The sequence below is a fragment of the Seriola aureovittata genome, chromosome 11 (genome assembly GCF_021018895.1).
Source record: "Seriola aureovittata isolate HTS-2021-v1 ecotype China chromosome 11, ASM2101889v1, whole genome shotgun sequence".
NCBI lineage: Eukaryota > Metazoa > Chordata > Actinopteri > Carangiformes > Carangidae > Seriola > Seriola aureovittata.
The window spans coordinates 1,388,046-1,405,211 of NC_079374.1; the positions used below are offsets into that span (position 1 = coordinate 1,388,046).

The 17,166-nt window shown below is 44.7% G+C and overlaps 1 protein-coding gene across 2 annotated transcripts in view; it reads left to right on the forward strand.

The window, feature by feature from the left end:
- The window catches only part of vwa8 (von Willebrand factor A domain containing 8), a 64,674-nt gene that overhangs the window by 15,429 nt on the left and 32,079 nt on the right, over positions 1-17,166 (forward strand). For both annotated transcript variants that reach the window (XM_056389318.1, XM_056389319.1), the window contains exons 14-27: positions 85-198; positions 2,430-2,613; positions 4,121-4,198; positions 4,315-4,430; positions 4,575-4,675; positions 5,692-5,798; positions 7,364-7,435; positions 8,046-8,122; positions 10,224-10,299; positions 11,031-11,166; positions 11,640-11,759; positions 12,545-12,750; positions 14,225-14,376; positions 16,904-17,012. In XM_056389318.1, the coding sequence (XP_056245293.1) occupies positions 85-198; positions 2,430-2,613; positions 4,121-4,198; positions 4,315-4,430; positions 4,575-4,675; positions 5,692-5,798; positions 7,364-7,435; positions 8,046-8,122; positions 10,224-10,299; positions 11,031-11,166; positions 11,640-11,759; positions 12,545-12,750; positions 14,225-14,376; positions 16,904-17,012 (1,648 nt within the window). The remainder of the gene's footprint in view (positions 1-84; positions 199-2,429; positions 2,614-4,120; positions 4,199-4,314; positions 4,431-4,574; positions 4,676-5,691; positions 5,799-7,363; positions 7,436-8,045; positions 8,123-10,223; positions 10,300-11,030; positions 11,167-11,639; positions 11,760-12,544; positions 12,751-14,224; positions 14,377-16,903; positions 17,013-17,166) is intronic.

A 17,166-nucleotide genomic window follows, 5' to 3' on the forward strand; every position in this document is an offset into this window, starting at 1 on the left:
ACACACACACACACACACACACACACACACACACACACACACACACACACACCTCAGCTCATCCCACTGTGTTTTCTGTCCCAGGTTACTCCACGACAGGGAGCTGGATCTGTACGACGGGACCAGGCTGCTGAGGTGGGACAGATACCAGGCAATCAAGGAACAACTGCAGTTCACTGACGAGCAACTGCAAGAGAGGTACGCATACACATACACACACACACACACACACACACACACACCACACACACACACACACACACACAAACAGGTCAGGATTGTGGGTGATGTGTGGGAAAGGTCAGGAGTTTTTCAGGAGCATCTCTGAGTCTGTATTTGTGTCAAAGGTGAGAACACGACAGATGTGATCCCTGGTTTTTCAAAGAAAACAATAATAACACTCGGCATCAGCCCCATAACAGGAAGAGAGAGAGAGAGAGAGAGAGAGAATAGACAGCTGATAGTCGTCATCCCTCGCACCGTGGGGAGATCTGCAGGTGTGAGAGAGAGATGGGTGAAGAAGACAGGGAGAAAAGTCATCTAAAAGAAGAGGAGAGCGATGAGCGCTCTGGGTTTGTGTTGAATCTTCTGGATCAGCATTCTTACCATCCGACTCACTTTGAGCCTCCTGTCAGGGACGGAGCTTCACCAGGTGTTCAGACTGAAAATAGCCCAAAGTGAGAAGAAGGCTGGAGTCTGCAGAGGTGAGGAGGAAAACGTGATCTGAGAACAGACACCAACACTCTACAGTGGTTTAGAAAACTATGAGAAAGCATTTTAAGTAAGTGGATGACCTTAACTGTTCCCTCTATTTGACTCATGATGTGTGTGTGTGTGTGTGTGTGTGTGTGTGTGTGTGTGTGTGTGTGTGTGTGTGTGTGTGTCTACATGCACATTTGTGTGCTTAGAAACCCACCTAAACTGGCAGGAAGGATGTTTGTGGTGGGGCGTCTGGGCTGAAATAAACCCACTTCCTCTTCCTCCTCTCCTGTGGCTCAGATTGTGTGTGTGTGTGTGTGTGTGTGTGTGTGTGTGTGTGTGTGTGTGTGTGTGTCCATTACAATACAGGTTTCAGTTTTTTTACTAAGCACTTTATTAGGAACACATTCTCATACAGGATCTGGAGAAACTCATCCAGCATCTCGACACTGACTTCCCGTTCATTTTCTAATTGATTTAAAAAAAAGACTTTTAAGGTCAGGCTTGGTGACCCCTCTATATTCCTGAGGTTTTAACCCCTTATGATCCAGGACTCGGGCTGAGATCCTCTGGTAGTTCACTGCTGGTCACTCCAAGGTCTATGTTGTTAGGAGCCTTTGCTGTCAGGCCCCTAAAGTTTGGACCAACCCTCCAGAGGAGGTCAGACAGTTCAGTTTTATCTTCTTCACTTCTTAAGACACATTTTGATTTAAAAAAAAAAAAACAGTGTTTGTATTTGATTTTGTAAAATTTAATTTAATTTCGCACCTCCATTTACATTTTCACTTAGATTTTTGACTCATGACTGACTTTGTTACTTGTATTGAAAGGTGCTATACAAATAAAATCTTCTTCGTATCATTGTTATTGTTATTATTATTCTTTTTCTTTGTTCTCAAACAGCCTCAGTTCTTCATGTCATGCATTCCACAACATGTTGTAAACGTTCCTCAGAGTTCTCCTCCATGTTGACGTGATTACATCACATCATCTCTGCAGATCTATCAGCTGCACGTTCAGGCCTCATGATTCTTCTCATAGCAACAAACAGAACCCACGTCCTGGAGAACACGACTTCATATCTGTTTACCAGTCAGATTTGGATCAGGGTTGGTCATTTTCGTTTAACAATATTAATGTTTGAATTAAATTTATGCAGCTGACGACGTTATGGGACAGAAGAGAGAGAGAGAGGAAGACAGGGAGAGAGTGAACGTGAGAACAAGAGAGACAAACTTTTTAGATGGATGGTGGAATACACTGTGTGGTCAAGCCCAAAAATAACCCGCCTCTGATATCTTCATGTATGAAATGTCTTCCCACACACTCGCCCAGTGATGATGATGATGATGATGATGATGATGATGATGGTTAGCGCCTGCTCCCGCCCACATTAGAGTAAATATAGCCTGTTGCGGTGTGGGTGTCTCTGTGGGGTGATCGAAATGGACTTTGCTGTCCTCTTGAATCAAAGAATTACACAGCCAGCTGTCAAAAGTCATGCTCCTGTCCCTGACACAGATTGGGAGGGACACACACACACACACACACACACACACACACCACACACACACACACACACACACACACACTGACAAACACCATGTGCACCTGCACTCCACATTTACTTGAACACAGCTAAACAGATGTTCTTCCACTGCTGGAGTGTAACTGTTGTCTTGGTGTGTGTGTGTGTGTGTGTGTGTGTGTGTGTGTGTGTGTATTTTCAGGTCCATCTTCCCCATCCACCCGTCCTTCAGGGTGCTGGCCCTGGCCGAGCCCCCTGTTGTTGGGGCCAGTACCAGCAGCAGCAGAGGTCAGCAGTGGTTGGGCCCGGAGCTGCTCACTATGTTCCTGTACCACACCGTCACCCCGCTGGCCAAAGCAGAGGAGATGGGCCTCATACAGGGACTGGTGAGACACACACACACACACACACACACACACACACACACACACACACACTGAGACACAACTCCTCCATACACAACTGACAAACAGCATTTTCCTCTTCTGCTGTGTTGATCATTAAGAGGTTTTAAGAACCAGAAGAGCTAAAACAAGATTTAAAAAAACCAACAGTTGAGGAGGTTGAAACATTTTTAAATCCTTCTTACTTGTAAAATATTACAACATATTTCCCCATATTCATACCTGGAAGAATCTAACAGACACCCCTAAAGTGGACCGTACCATTCTTTAACCTTGATTAGCTTGTCCACCTGTCCCACTCCATCAGTAGCTAGCATCTCTGCTCGTGTGCGTTGCACAAACAAATTGAGACACTGTAGGTAAACGTAAGTAGAAGTAGCTAACTATGTAGCTTGTTTAATGCCGTTTCTTATCACCGGAGTTTCTGAATTAGACTCTGTATCTACGGATAGACGCTAATGTTAGCTAGTTTCTAACTTTAACCTCAAGTTACAGTTTAGCTAATTAATACTAGCTAGTTTCTAACTTTAGCCTTAAGTCATAGTTTAGCTAATTAATATTAGCTAGTTTCTAACTTTAGCCTTAAGTCATAGTTTAGCTAATTAATATTAGCTAGTTTCTAACTTTAGCTTTAAGTTAGTGTTTACTAATGTTAGCTAGTATCAAACTTTAGCCTTAAGTCATAGTTTAGCTAATTAATATTAGCTAGTTTCTAACTTTAGCTTTAAGTCACAGTTTAGCTAGTGTGAGCCAGTTTCTAACTTTAGCCTTAAGTCACAGTTTAGCTAATTAATGTTAGGTAGTTTCTTACTCTAGCTTTAAGTTACAGTTTAGCTAGTGTTAGCTAGTTTCTAACTTTAGCTTTAACTCACAGTTTAGCTAGTGTTATCCAGTTTTCTAACTTTAGCCTTAAGTCACAGTTTAGCTAATTAATGTTAGGTAGTTTTTTAACTCTAGCTTTAAGTTACAGTTTAGCTAGTGTTGGCTAGTTTCTAACTTTAGCCTTAAGTCATAGTTTAGCTAATTAATATTAGCCAGTTTCTAACTTTAGCCTTAAGTCACAGTTTAGCTAATTAATGTTAGGTAGTTTTTTAACTCTAGCTTTAAGTTACAGTTTAGCTAGTGTTGGCTAGTTTCTAACTTTAGCCTTAGGTCACAGTTTAGCTAATTAATGTTAGGTAGTTTTTTAACTCTAGCTTTAAGTTACAGTTTAGCTAGTGTTGGCTAGTTTCTAACTTTAGCTTTAGGTTACATCTTACTAATGTTATAAAATTCTCCATCATGAAGTTATTAATGTTCAGTCTGTGTTGAAGCTGTTTTAAGGAGGTGTTTATTCAGCTAACAGGTGTTTATTATTTCGAGCTCAAACTGGAAACGTAATTTGGAAACAAAAGTAATTCTAGATGAAGATTCTTGTAGCTTAAATCCACTTCTGTCCTCATCTGCATACCGTCCTCTTCATCAGTCTTCTTTGTCTCTTGTTTCTTAGACTCCTGACGTCCCAGAGGAAGCAGCAGAGCAGCTCCTGCACCTCACACACAGTCTCCGCAAGACAAACGACGCCACCGTAAGTGTGTGTGTGTGTGTGTGTGTGTTAGCTTACCAGTTTGTTTACATGTGTGTGATCTAAGTCATTTATTTGTGAGTTTTGTTTTGTGTGTGTGTGTGTGTGTGTCTCTCCAGGCACAGTCTCTGGCCTCCTCTCTCTCCACCAGACAGCTGTTGAGGATCTGTCGCCGTCTCTCTCTGTACCCCGAGGAGAGCATCGCCCACGCTGTCAATAAAGCTTGTCTCTCTAGGTACACACACACACACACACACACACACACACACACACACACACACACACACACACATCTGGGTTGTGATTCACTGTGAAATGTTTTTTTTAAACCTCTATGATTGTGTGCAGCAGTGGTGATTTGTGTTCATGTGTGTTGCAGGTTCCTTCCCAGCCTGGCTCGTGCCTCTCTTGAAAAAAGCCTCGCCAGCTGCTCCATACAGGAAGCTCCAGACCCGGCTGAACACACTCGAGATTACAGCTGTGAGTTCCAGTCACCTGTCTCGATCAGATTTATTACCACTGCCCAATGTTTGTTTGCAGCCTGACAAATGGCAAAAAAAAGAAAGTTGTGTAACTAAAAAATATTAAAACAACAGACTAAAGCCACTTTATTCTTAAAGGTTCTGTAAACGACATTTTAAACAACAATACAGCAGCAAACAACTATTTACTATGTAAAGATATAGCGGGGTAATTGCGTCCTGAGCAGAGAATGAAGCCACACCCCCTTTGTGTTTGTTATAATCTGAATTTCTCTGTTGTAAGTTGTTTTGGTTGCTGGTCTGTTCGCACATGCGTGTTAGTGCATGTGAGTCCCTCCTGATAAACCCCACACAGGCAGCGCCCACTGCATAGCGCAATGTGCAGCGTTTCGGTGAAACCGACCCTCCAGAACTTCCTCCACTGAAGAAGAAGCCATGTTTTCATCTGAAAAGGCCTCAGACAAAGAAAGAGACAAGAGCAGAACACAGGTGGACTGGACTGAGGGCTACCGGCTCAGATCCTGGTCGGCCGGTGGACCGCCAAAACATTCATAGTCTTTCATGCTCCATCAATGTCATTACCAGCTCCACCAGTCCCATTACCAGCTCCATCAGTGTCATTGTCAGCCCCACCAGTGTCATTACCAGCTCTATCAGTGTCATTGTCAGCTCCATCAGTGTCATTACCAGCTCTATCAGTGTCATTGTCAGCTCCATCAGTGTCATTCATGCGGCCTGTCCCAGTGGATCAGTCCAAGGCTGAATTCCTGTCCCAGTCCGACCGTGGAGCTGATACTGGTGTGGATTTACTGAGAGGGGAATCCTATAAGCTGCATCTAGTGTCAGTGATGATTGTTTACAGAACCTTTAATTATAATTATACTGCTTCAGGTGTGTTATTTGTATTATTATATTACTATAAATCTGCAGACTGGAAGGCCAGATGTTGGTAGCCGTATAAGGAACATCTGTAGCTTCCCCTGAGGAAGCGACTCACAGACTGTGTTTCTGCAGGTATGGTAAAAGATGGTGTGCTGACTATCGGCAACGTGTCCGCTCCCGTCTACAGCCCCAGCGAGAAAATGAAGGTTCCAGACGTTCTCTTCTATGACAACCCCCAGGTAATTACACACCGGCCCGCAGCCAAATATACATAGTGGGATTCACGTCAGTCCAAACCAAACCTAAGACATTTTACCAAACCTCCGTGTGGTTGTAAGAGAAGACATTCATTTCCAGGGCATGACCTACATTTCATCACAAAAGGGCAAAAGCCGGATTAGAAACAATAAAGAATAATCCATTGTTTTGTTTTTTTCTCCCAAACTGAGAAAGATCAGTCTGTGTACTCGTCACTGCACAATATTCACAGCAGTGTTCATTCAAATGAGATCAATGAAATGCCAACTCTGATCCCTGCTTTTGTTTCTTGTTATTATTAATATCCCTGTGTCCTTGTTGCAGTGTGTGACTTTATTTCATTATGAAGGATTTTGCTTTTAGTTCTGGTATTAGCTGATATTTCCTGAGGCCTGGTTCCTTGTTAGATACAGTGGAGTCTCACAGATATAATCTAAGTCCTGACCTGGCAGGAAAGTCTGTCCGCTGTAACTGACCTGAATTTTAGTGGATGAGAAAGCAATGAAACTTTAATTCTGCACTGTATTCGTGCCTTCGTGTGTCCGGCAGGAAAACACGTGAATTCACTGAATGCTTTTGGTGCAGTGAAGTGGACTTCATGCCCAAAACCTCGTTCAGGAAGTTGTTGGGACTTTCAGACAGAACGCAACATTGGCAGCACTGTGCTCTGAAACCATCGTTTGTGGCTGCACATGTGCAGCGCACCATTGGCTGAGCTTGTTTGTTTGTTTGTTTGTTTAGATCCCCATTAGCATCGCAGCAGCTATTCCTCTTGGCGTCTACACAGGTTTGATGTCGACGATAAGCAAACAGAGAGTTAGGCTGTGGAAACGCACCCACAGCCTCTTTGTTGCTGCTGCTGCTGCTGCTTCTTCTTCTTCTTCTTCTTCTTCTTCTTGTTAGCGGAGCTCGTGCTAACGCTTGCTTGGGAATGATATACCTTTGTCCTGCTAGCTGCTGTGTGTCTGTACATGCCACATATTAGTGTCAGAATCATGTTTACTGACACTGCTGTAGAAGCACCAGTAGATTTTTGATTCTACGAGGTGAAACATCTCTATACCACTTGTTGTTTACTTTGACGTCCTGTGTCTGATCCTATTGGCCGCCGTGGCCCGGTGCGTCCGAACCTCAGCGTGCCAAGGGAGAGACCGGCTGAGGAAACGACACTTCTGACATCCTCTGGCCACACCGATGACGCCATGTGACCCAGATTTAGCTCTTTCCCACTCTCTTTCTCCCTGTCCTCATTCTGCCCTCTTTTTTTTCTTCTGCCTGCTTGTACTGGAGACACTGAAATAAGAGTGGACGAGGGTGAGACAGGATGAGAGCGAGGAGGATGCCCTACTTTTGGAATGACCTGCTTTCTGTCTTTAGAGTAGAAGCACAGTTGTGAAAAGCATTGGGAGCAGAGGGGAGGAGGAAGCAGCTGAATTTTATCTTCAAACAGGGACCACAATACTTTTACTTCTATGTGAAAATGTCCATGTGGGTTCAATCAGTCACATTCACAACTTGTTGAGTGTTTGTTTTAATGTCTCTGCAGCACATGATGGTGATGGAGGACATGCTGAAAGACTTCCTGTTAGGGGAGCACCTCCTCCTGGTGGGAAACCAGGTGAGTGACACGTCCACAGAGATCCAGTTTTGTTCACCGTCTCACTGTGAAGTAGGTCACACACGTCGGCCCTGCTTCAGCCTGGTGGGACCAGTTATGAAACAGGCTCCCTGCACCCTCATGTCACCCTCCCAACTCTGTGGGCACAAGGGAGTGTGTAGCACTTCCCCAGGGACACTCTGTGCCCCCTAGTCTGCTCCTGGAGGAGGAGGAAGAGGAGGAGGAGGAGGGAGTGAAAGTGGACATGGTGTACTGCAGCCCAGAGGTGGTTCTCTGTGTGTGTTTGTTTGTGAGAGACTCGAGTGGGAGAGAAGCTATTTGCAAATCAGAGTGCCTGACGCTGAGGCATTAGGAGCTGTCAGAGCAGTTTACTGGACGTCTGACGATCCGGCCCAGAGACTCAGCGGCACATCCGGGAGAGGCAGGCTCCGCAGGAAGCCAGTGGGAGTCCCAGAGAACGGCCCCTGTCAGAACGCAGAACCGTCCAAACTAAGGGCCGCTCTCGGCTCTCGCTGTCAGAGGCAACACACACCTCTTTATCTGTCTTTACTGAAACAGAAAGATTCATTTCTTTATCTCACTGCATGTCTTGTTTTCAATCCTTCCACAGGGCGTGGGGAAGAATAAGATAGTGGACCGGTTCCTGCACCTGCTGAACAGGCCCAGAGAATACCTGCAGCTCCACAGGTGAGGACAGTCAACACGTCTCCACTGAACGTGTCACATTCCCTCTTCACCCAGAGCCAGAAAAAATGAGTCAGATTCGGGAGAACCGTCAGTCACTGGGGGCTTGGTTCTCTTCTATAATCCTGTTTCAGCCTTTTGATCCTCTCCAGACGCTGCAGTAGAGTATCATGTACCTACTTCTGTTAAACAGAAAATCTTCTGACAGACTTTTTCCATTCTTCATCAGCGTCTCAGACTTTCTCTGACAATCTTCTTCCAAACTCTTTTCAGTTCAGCTTCACTCAGACAGCTCATGAGAAAATCCATCTTATGTATTCATGTATGAGTCACCAGCTGCAGAATAGATCAAAAGTTCATAATCAATCATCAGTCGATGGATGTTTGATTATTTTTGTGTTTAAAGCTCCATGTTTCTTCTTCTTCTGTGTTTTATTTGAAGTGTTGATCCATCAGAAGATATAAAAACCATCTCAGTGTAGTTTTACATCTCCTCTCTCAGGCTTCTCTCTGCAGCTCTAGTAACAACAGGTCGGTGAGCCAATCAGAAGAGAGGAGGCTCTCTTCTGATTGGCTCACTGTTTTCTGAGTTATCCAATAAAAATACAGCAGATTTCAGGTAAAAACACTCAGAGAAACCAAATCCTGCAAGGTTTGGATGGTGGGTCCAGGTGGGCGGGGCTTGGTGACTGCTTTGTTGTGACATCACAAAGTTCCAGAAGTCCTGACGGCTGGTTTTAAGACTCTGATGCCAGTTGCACAAAACACTTTAAGTTTTCAATTTAAGTAATGGCACTTAATGTTTAATTTCTCCTTAGCTGAGGGAGTTTCTTAAGGGTGTTGCACAGAATCTATTAAAAGGCTTCCATAGTTAAGGAGAAAAGTTAAGGCATTTGCAGCAGGGAAAGAGATTTTACATTCAGTGCTTTGTGCAACGGTTTAAGTTGCTTCAAGTGATTCCTTAAGTATAGGACTAAGATAAGGAGAAAACCATTAATACTTAAGTGAACATTAAGGAAACATTAAGGATGAAACTTGAGGTGTTTTGTGCAGCTGGCCCCAGGTTCTGAATACAGGCTGTGTGCATTTCTCTGTGGACTGTGGACTGGGGCTTTGATACTTTCCCAGTATTAATATATTTTTAATTTTCAATTCATTTTCTTACCCACCCACCCCGTCACCCACCCCGTCACCCACCCCCACCCCCCACCAGCTTTATCCTTTCCATCTAAGGGTATTAAAAAACGATTCTGGTCCTCAGTAAATTAGGCCATCCTTCACCAGAACAAGGACCTCACATGCCCATACTAAAGAAGAAGCATTTTTGAAGAAGTCCTTGTTAAGTCGGGTTCACTGCTTCTATAAATACTCAACACCATCACACTTCGGGAAAATTAGGTCAGAGAGCTGCTCGTGCACAGCGTGGTGTGAAATGAGCCTTACTATTGAACGTGGCTCAGATCAATCGGAGGCAGAGACGGGCCTCGTATCGATCCCTGCACTAATAAGGAGGCGATGTTTTGCGTGTCAACGACTCTGATGGGAGATCGGCAGCAAACAGAACGCCAGTAAAAGTCATCACTTGGGCAAACCCGAAGAACTGATGTAAAAAATGTCAAAGTCCTGTGAAAGTCGAAGTGGAGCTGAGGGTGGATGTGGCCTGGTTAGCTAATATTAGAGCGGGGCCGAGGCAGGAGGATCTGTGCATGTGGCTTTTGGGAGCCGTTACTGAAAACCTACAGAGATGTGGCTCAGAAAAGCAGCAGAGATGGAGGGAAACTAGGACAGCTCCTGGGTCACACTGTGGGATATCGAGGAGAGACGGGGGGGGGGGGCTGGTAGGTGGGAGATGTTCAGAGAAAGAGGGAGTGATCATTTCAGGAGCCACAGGGAATCAAAGTTGTTGGGGAGATGCTTATGTTTTGTTTTCTGGCCTGTGTCTGTGTCTGTGTGTGTGTGTGTGGTGTGTGTGTGTGTGTGTGTGTGGTGTGTGTGTGTTCATTTAGATTATTTTTAAACTCTAAATAAATGAAAGCAAAAGTTGAATTTGAGTTATTATAACTGAACATTCACAGTTTCACCTCATTGTTTCACCCCCCCACAGAGATACGACTGTCCAGACTCTGACCCTGCAGCCCTCAGTCCGAGATGGCATCATCACGTATGAGGACTCACCTCTGGTCAGTTAATCTCACACACACACACACACACACACACACACACACACAGCTGCTCAGAGGTGGACAGAGTTATGAAGAGATTCACATGAGGTGAAAGATCTGTGTGACAGGGAGGAGGATATAGACGAGCAACACTCTGCACACACCAAGGAAGAAGAAATAACTACATGTTAGTGCAGTGGCCACACCTGGTGTTTCAGTGTCACATGACGCACACCGACCCAAAGACAGAGGAAACTGTAGAACACACACACAACAGCTCTGACAGTTTGTATAGGATTGAACAGGGCTCCAGTCATGTTACACACACACAGACACACACACACACACACACACACACACGTCCTGTGGCCTAATTAATCAAACTAAGTGAAAACACCTGTGATGGTGCACAGTGTGTATGTAGGACCTTTTCAAGGGAAATTCCAGTTTGAGGGAAGTGGAATCTATTTACATATTTTTGCTCATTCTTTGTAGCAGTTATAATAACAGACTCACAGAGCGACCTGCTGAGATGTGGGAACGCAGCGTATTTACAAAGAAGTCCGACTGTCAGACGTTCAGTCTGCGTCACGTCCAGCGTCACGTCTGTGACTATCTCTGAACGCTGTTTCTCCTGTCTAACCAATGAACACTCACTGTTATCATACATTTAAACAGAGTGTGTGTGTGTGTGTGTGTGTGTGTGTGTGTGTGTGTGTGTGTGTGTGTGTGTGTGTGTGTGCGCACAGGTGAAAGCAGTGAAACTGGGTCACATACTGGTGATTGATGAGGCCGATAAAGCTCCAACAAACGTCACCTGCATCCTCAAAACACTGGTGGAGAGCGGAGAAATGATCCTGGCCGACGGACGCAGGATCATCTCAGGTACACACACACACACACACACACACACACACACACACACACAGAGGGTTTAACACCTTGACAGCAGACACGTCCCAGATGCAGCGAGCAGACACAAGCGGGACCATTAAACGGATGAGCTGAGGATTGGGTGTCCTGGAAGACGGACACGTGTAAAACATCAGATGCAGGACACTAAAGGAGGCTTAGGATAAAAGCCTTTATGGACAGGTACCAGTGGATTCTCACACGTAATCACACCAGCAGCTGACGGCTTTCTCTATTCCTGAGAGGCTCTTCCTCCCAGAGGAATGCAAACACGACCTCGAGACTTCATAAACACAAACTCTGAGAGCTCCTGATGCAATCAGAGACTCGGTGACACAAAGCAAGTCAAAACATGACGAGCTAAAGAGAAGGTAGAGGCAGAAACACGAAGTGAGGCTGCCGCTGTGATGTGTCATGAGTTAACTGCGACTGTCTCTCCTCCAAAGATCCACGTGAAGCCAAGAGCAGACCCAACGCCATCGTCATGCATCCAGACTTCAGGATGCTGGTGCTGGCTAACAGACCGGGCTTTCCTTTCCTGGGAAACGACTTCTTTGGAGCTCTAGGTACAAACACACGCACACGTCCTTCCACAGAGGAACACTCTCCTTCTTCATTTAATAAGCTCCTTCTCTCACCTTTTCTCTGCCCCGTTTCCCGCCACTCTTCACTGTCCTGTCCAAGGAAAAATAGATCAGTAAATAATGATAATGATAAAAAATAACCAAGCAATTTAGATAAATCAGGATTGGACATTGTAAATGAGACGGTTGCTGTCAGATGAGCTGAACTGTTCCGTCTCCTTCTGAATTAAAAAGAGAAAAACTAGGGGCGTCGTGTAGCTCAGGGGGTTGAGCAGGCGCCCCATGTGTCCTCGGCCCTGGTTCGACTCCTGCGTCGGACGGCCCTTTGCTGCATGTCATTCCCCCTCTCTGCCTCCCCATTTCCTGTCTCTACTGTCCTGTCCATTAAAGGCACAAAAGCCCAAAAAAATAACTTTAAAAAAGAGGAAAACTACTTTTCTTGTGCGTGAAGTTGTGTGTATTTAAAAGCCTGACAGTAGAGAATCTGAGAGCTTGTGAAGGATTATAAAACAACAGATAATCGGCAATGTGAGCCACAAAAACAATTAAAAGAACATTAACATCTACTCTAAAAGATACTGGGAGCCGGTGGAGTGAAGATGAACCCGGGGTGAATCGATGCCTCTTCCTTGTTTCAGTGAAAAGTCCAGCAGCAAAGCTCTGAGTTAACTGGAGTCTTTAAAAGACTATTTCAGAAGATGTTATTGCTGCAGAGTCCAGTAAAGTCTCATCACTGCACAGGTAGAATCATGTGGGTGTGTTTACAGGTGACATCTTCAGCTGCCACGCCGTGGACAACCCGAAGCCCCAGGCCGAGCTGGCGATGCTCAAACAGTACGGCCCCGACGTTCCCGAAGCCACGCTGCAGAAACTGGTGGCCGCCTTCGGAGAGCTGCGGTCCATGGCCGACCAGGGCACCATCACCTACCCCTACTCCACCCGAGAGGTGGTCAACATCGTCAAACACCTGCAGGTGAGAGGAACTCATGTGACGTAACACTTTTCTCAGATTTGATCTCAGACTATTTTTTATCAATGATTTATAAAGAGGCTGTGTCCTTAATCCTGCAGCACGACATGCTTCAATAATGCAGGAGAGTGTCCTCCTGCCTCAACACACACTGGGGGGGGTGAACTACTGCACTGTGAAAATACTGTCAAAGAAAAGTCCTGTAGTGAATCATTGTGTATTACATTTATTTTACATTTCCATCGTTTCAAAATCGTTCTATAATAGTGATTAGTTCACCGCTGTTGAATTTGTTACTCAAGAATGCTAATCGAGTTCGTATGAGAAAATAAAGCAGCATGTTAATGCTGGTCTTTATTTGTTCATGTACCGTTAAAGAACCGGATCCATAAGCAGTATCGATAAAAGTAGTAGTACCGTTCTTCTTGGTTCGTTTCCAGATGAACGGTGTGGCACAGGCTGTCTACATGAACACACTCTTCTCTCTTATTTTGAAGGTGTTTAGATGTCGTGGTTGTGTCGTCTCGTGCCTTCCTCGGGTTCTGTGGTTCTTTAGAGAAAGAAGAAATAACGTCAGGTTCTCAGAGAAGAGTGAGATTACGATTGGAGCTAGATCAATAACCCGGTGCACAGGGAGGAGCTCTTATGTTTGATTTCCCCACTGGCCACCCACTCCGGACATTAATCACCAGCAGTATTGACGTGTGGAGGAGCGGGACAGGTGCAGGACAATTCAGTCGAAGTCTGAATTGTCCTGTTCGAGGCAGGAGCCGACGTTCGCCCTTAATTACCACTTCACATCTGGTCGTAAATGCACCTCTGTGGTATCTGGGGGCTCAGATCAATACCAGCTGGGGTGAGGCTGTTATCGATTTTTGCATCAATTTATAGAATTTAACAGTGTCAGTTCATTGTAATATTTAGGTGTTAAAGTGCAATTATGGGTCTGATAATGGCCCCAGGATCAGGGGCCGTGAAGTCATTACGAGCATTGTGTCTTTTTAAAAATGAAAACAGCTCTTTAAAAAGCCTCTCACCCACATGAGATTTCATAATCTTTCATTTAGACCTGTGGTTCCCAACCTGTGGGCCGGGACCCACTGGTGGACCACGAAGGTGGTTTTCATCTTCAGACGTTATGAAAGATATCTCTCCCTCTCTCTGCCTCTCTGCGCCTGTTTACCAGCGTATCGTCATAGTAACTGTAGACCACAGGTTGTATGTATTGAGACACTATAACTCAGTATCTCTCTAATATTATCACAGACACAATAACACATGCTGCAGCAGCCTCAGCAGGAGAGAGAAGGCTGGTGTCAGTGTTGTGGTCAGAGTCTGAAGACGAGTTACCGTCCAGATGTCACCTGACTCACCTGTTGACGAACTGCGAATCATATTAACATTCTGACCCTCTTCCCTCCATCTTCCCCCTCTTTCCCCACCCCTCTTTCTCCCGTCCCTCTTTCCCTCCCAACAGAAATTCCCAGGCGAGGGTTTGGCCAACGTGGTGAGAAACGTCTTCGACTTCGACTCGTACAACAAAGACACGAGGGAGGTTCTGATCGAAGCTCTGCACAAGCACGGGATTCCCATCGGAGCCAAGCCCAGCTCTGTCAAGCTGGCTAAGGAGTAAGGCTGCTAGGAAGATGCTAGGACCACACACACACACACACACACACACACACACACACACACACACACACACACACACTCTAAAGGCTCATACAGACACACGTCACAGAATACGAAGTAGAATCATTGGAGAGACATTTTTCTTGGTTCAGAGTTACACTGGAATCAATCAGAGCGTTCGGTTTAATCGTGTTAAAGCGCCGTAACGTGATTTGTGCGGCAGCGACCGTCTGTTATCAGGGGCCGGTCTCACAAAACAAAACGCCTTAGGTTAAGATTTTCCTTAAGATGGAAAAACGGCAGCACTTAAGTTTTCTCCCTCAGGTTTCCTTTAAACCTTCACTAAAGTATTTCAGTGTCTTGGTCTTACAAAGTTAAAGTTAAACTGTTGCACAGAACACCTTAGTACGGAAGCTGAGAAAGGACATACTCGCAAATATATTTTTATCTCATTGTCATTGGATTATTGGATGGATTATTTCAATCACATGGTCGTCATGGTTACCGAATGATGCACGAGAGGTGCAGATTATCTGGACTGCGTGTTACTCGAGACGTAGTGGTAGAGGTTCAGTCCAAATCGTTTCCTCCCGATAATATCTCGTTACCTCGGGATAACGAGCTTCGTCATCTCGAGATAACAAGATAATAAAAATATTTGGCCTCAGCTTCCGTATCTTAGCAACCAAACTACGGATAAAACCTGCGGCACCTCCGACTCCGTCTAAACTGCAGCACGACCAAGTTTAACCAGAACCCTGACTCTACATTACTCACTCCTTTAATGATAACAGGTATCACAGGCTAATGTCCAAACATATGGTCTCCATGGAAACAGTACAACTTTACCACTGTAGCATCTCTCTGTTACTGCTGTAATTGACTAAGTTTTTCCTTAACTAAGGAAACCTCTTAAGAGATTCAGTGCACCCTTAAGTACCTCCCTCAGCTGAGGAGGAATTAAACCTCAAGTGTCTTAAGGAGAAAACGGTTTTGTGCAGCCGGCCCCTGCAGGGATTTTAATTGTATCAGAAGTTGTATTTGCTTCAGCGTTATCTCAACAAACGTTGTAAAGATAAGATAGTATGTGACAAGCACTTAATCAACCATCACAAAAACAAAATGAAGCTTCATTTTTTGCAGAATTAAGTTGATTTTTCTTTATAGAATTATAGAAGATAAAAATGACGATCCTTATTTTAGAAATTAAAGCTAACAAACAAAACACATGATTTACATTTTTTCACCCTCCGAAGGTTCCAGACTTGTTCTTGTGAAGTGGCTTCTTTGTGTGAATGGTTCTTGACGTTACTGCCAGCAGCTTCAGGGAGCGGCTCCTGAGAGCGCAGGGGTTCTGGGTAGAACTGTAACCTCTGTGTGGAGAACCCGTGTGGAGCTGCTGTTGCTCAGACTGAACCTTTTACACATCCTTTACTGATTGTAGAGAATTTGTAACTTGAATGACGTCCTGACATGCTTGAGGTCGACCGGTTTCAGACTAGACTAAACTTCCATGAGGCTTCCATGAAGTCTCCTCGCTGCTTCAAGTGTTAAATTAATGGCTGTTGACTTCACTCACATTACCTCAGCTTTCCTATAAGGGAAAGATAAGCTTCTAATTCCCACTACGTGTTCTCATCATGTGCAGCTTTGGCTTTTAAATAAAGGAAAATATTTGTTTCTTCTGTCTCCTGTGGTTTTATTTTGACTTATCACATTCATAAATTCAGTTTCATAAACATCTCAAGTCAAGTCTTGAGAACGGAGCAGAGCAGAAACGAGTATTTTCCTTGAACAGTCACATAACTGATCGTATAGATTATCTCTTCCATTATGTCTGCACTTGCACCATCTGAGCTCACTGGCTCTTTGTATCTCAGTGATTTAAAGTGCATCTTGAACTGTTTATATATCGGACTCGCTGCGTTGCCCACAACATCTTGTATACATAAAAGCAAATATTTTGCCTCTTGATTTCCAATTTTGGACATGGGAAACAAGAAACAGTTTCTCTTATGTGTCTCGCCGCTTTTCCATTCATAGAAATATTTATGGTTGGAGGACGATCCATCGTCCGATCGTTTTATCCTCCTGGAATCTCTCTGTTTTGTGGTTGTGTTGCATCTTTCATTCCCACCTGCAGCCAATAAGACTGTGGCTGTAATCCAGCTGTGATTCATGGGAAGACCAGTGAACATCTGGACTCACACAGGCAAACACACACACGTATAGACACTCGTCACGCATGTATTGGTTTTACCCGTATAAAGAGACATTGGGATCAAAATAATCTCAATCTGAAACCTTGCTGTGGCGGCCATGTTGATCCCCTAATGACACCAGTTCATTTTAATACAACAGAATGTGAAACAGTGACGTCACTTCAGGAAGCAGCAGGAAGCTTCACTTTTAAGAAGACAACCACACAAAAACACTGATGTTCATATAGTGAATTCAGATTTCAGTGTGTTGAGCTTGTTGAGGTCTCACCAGGCGGCTGTCACCATGTGACCTTCACCTTTAGGTTGCCGCTGCCCGAGGTGAAGATGACGGGATACTGGACAATAAACCAAGGTGGCAACGCTCGCCGCAAACTGCTCTGCCCCACCGAGACACACCCCATAGACATCAAGGTAAACACACACCCCCGCCTCTCTAATGATAATCTGTTTACAGTCAGCCTCACTCACTATAACTTTGTTTTCTTATTTGCTTTCATTTACTTGGCAAGACCAAGACAAAGACAGCGGTAGAACAACATTCTTCTCTGCTGTGGTCGGCCGGAGC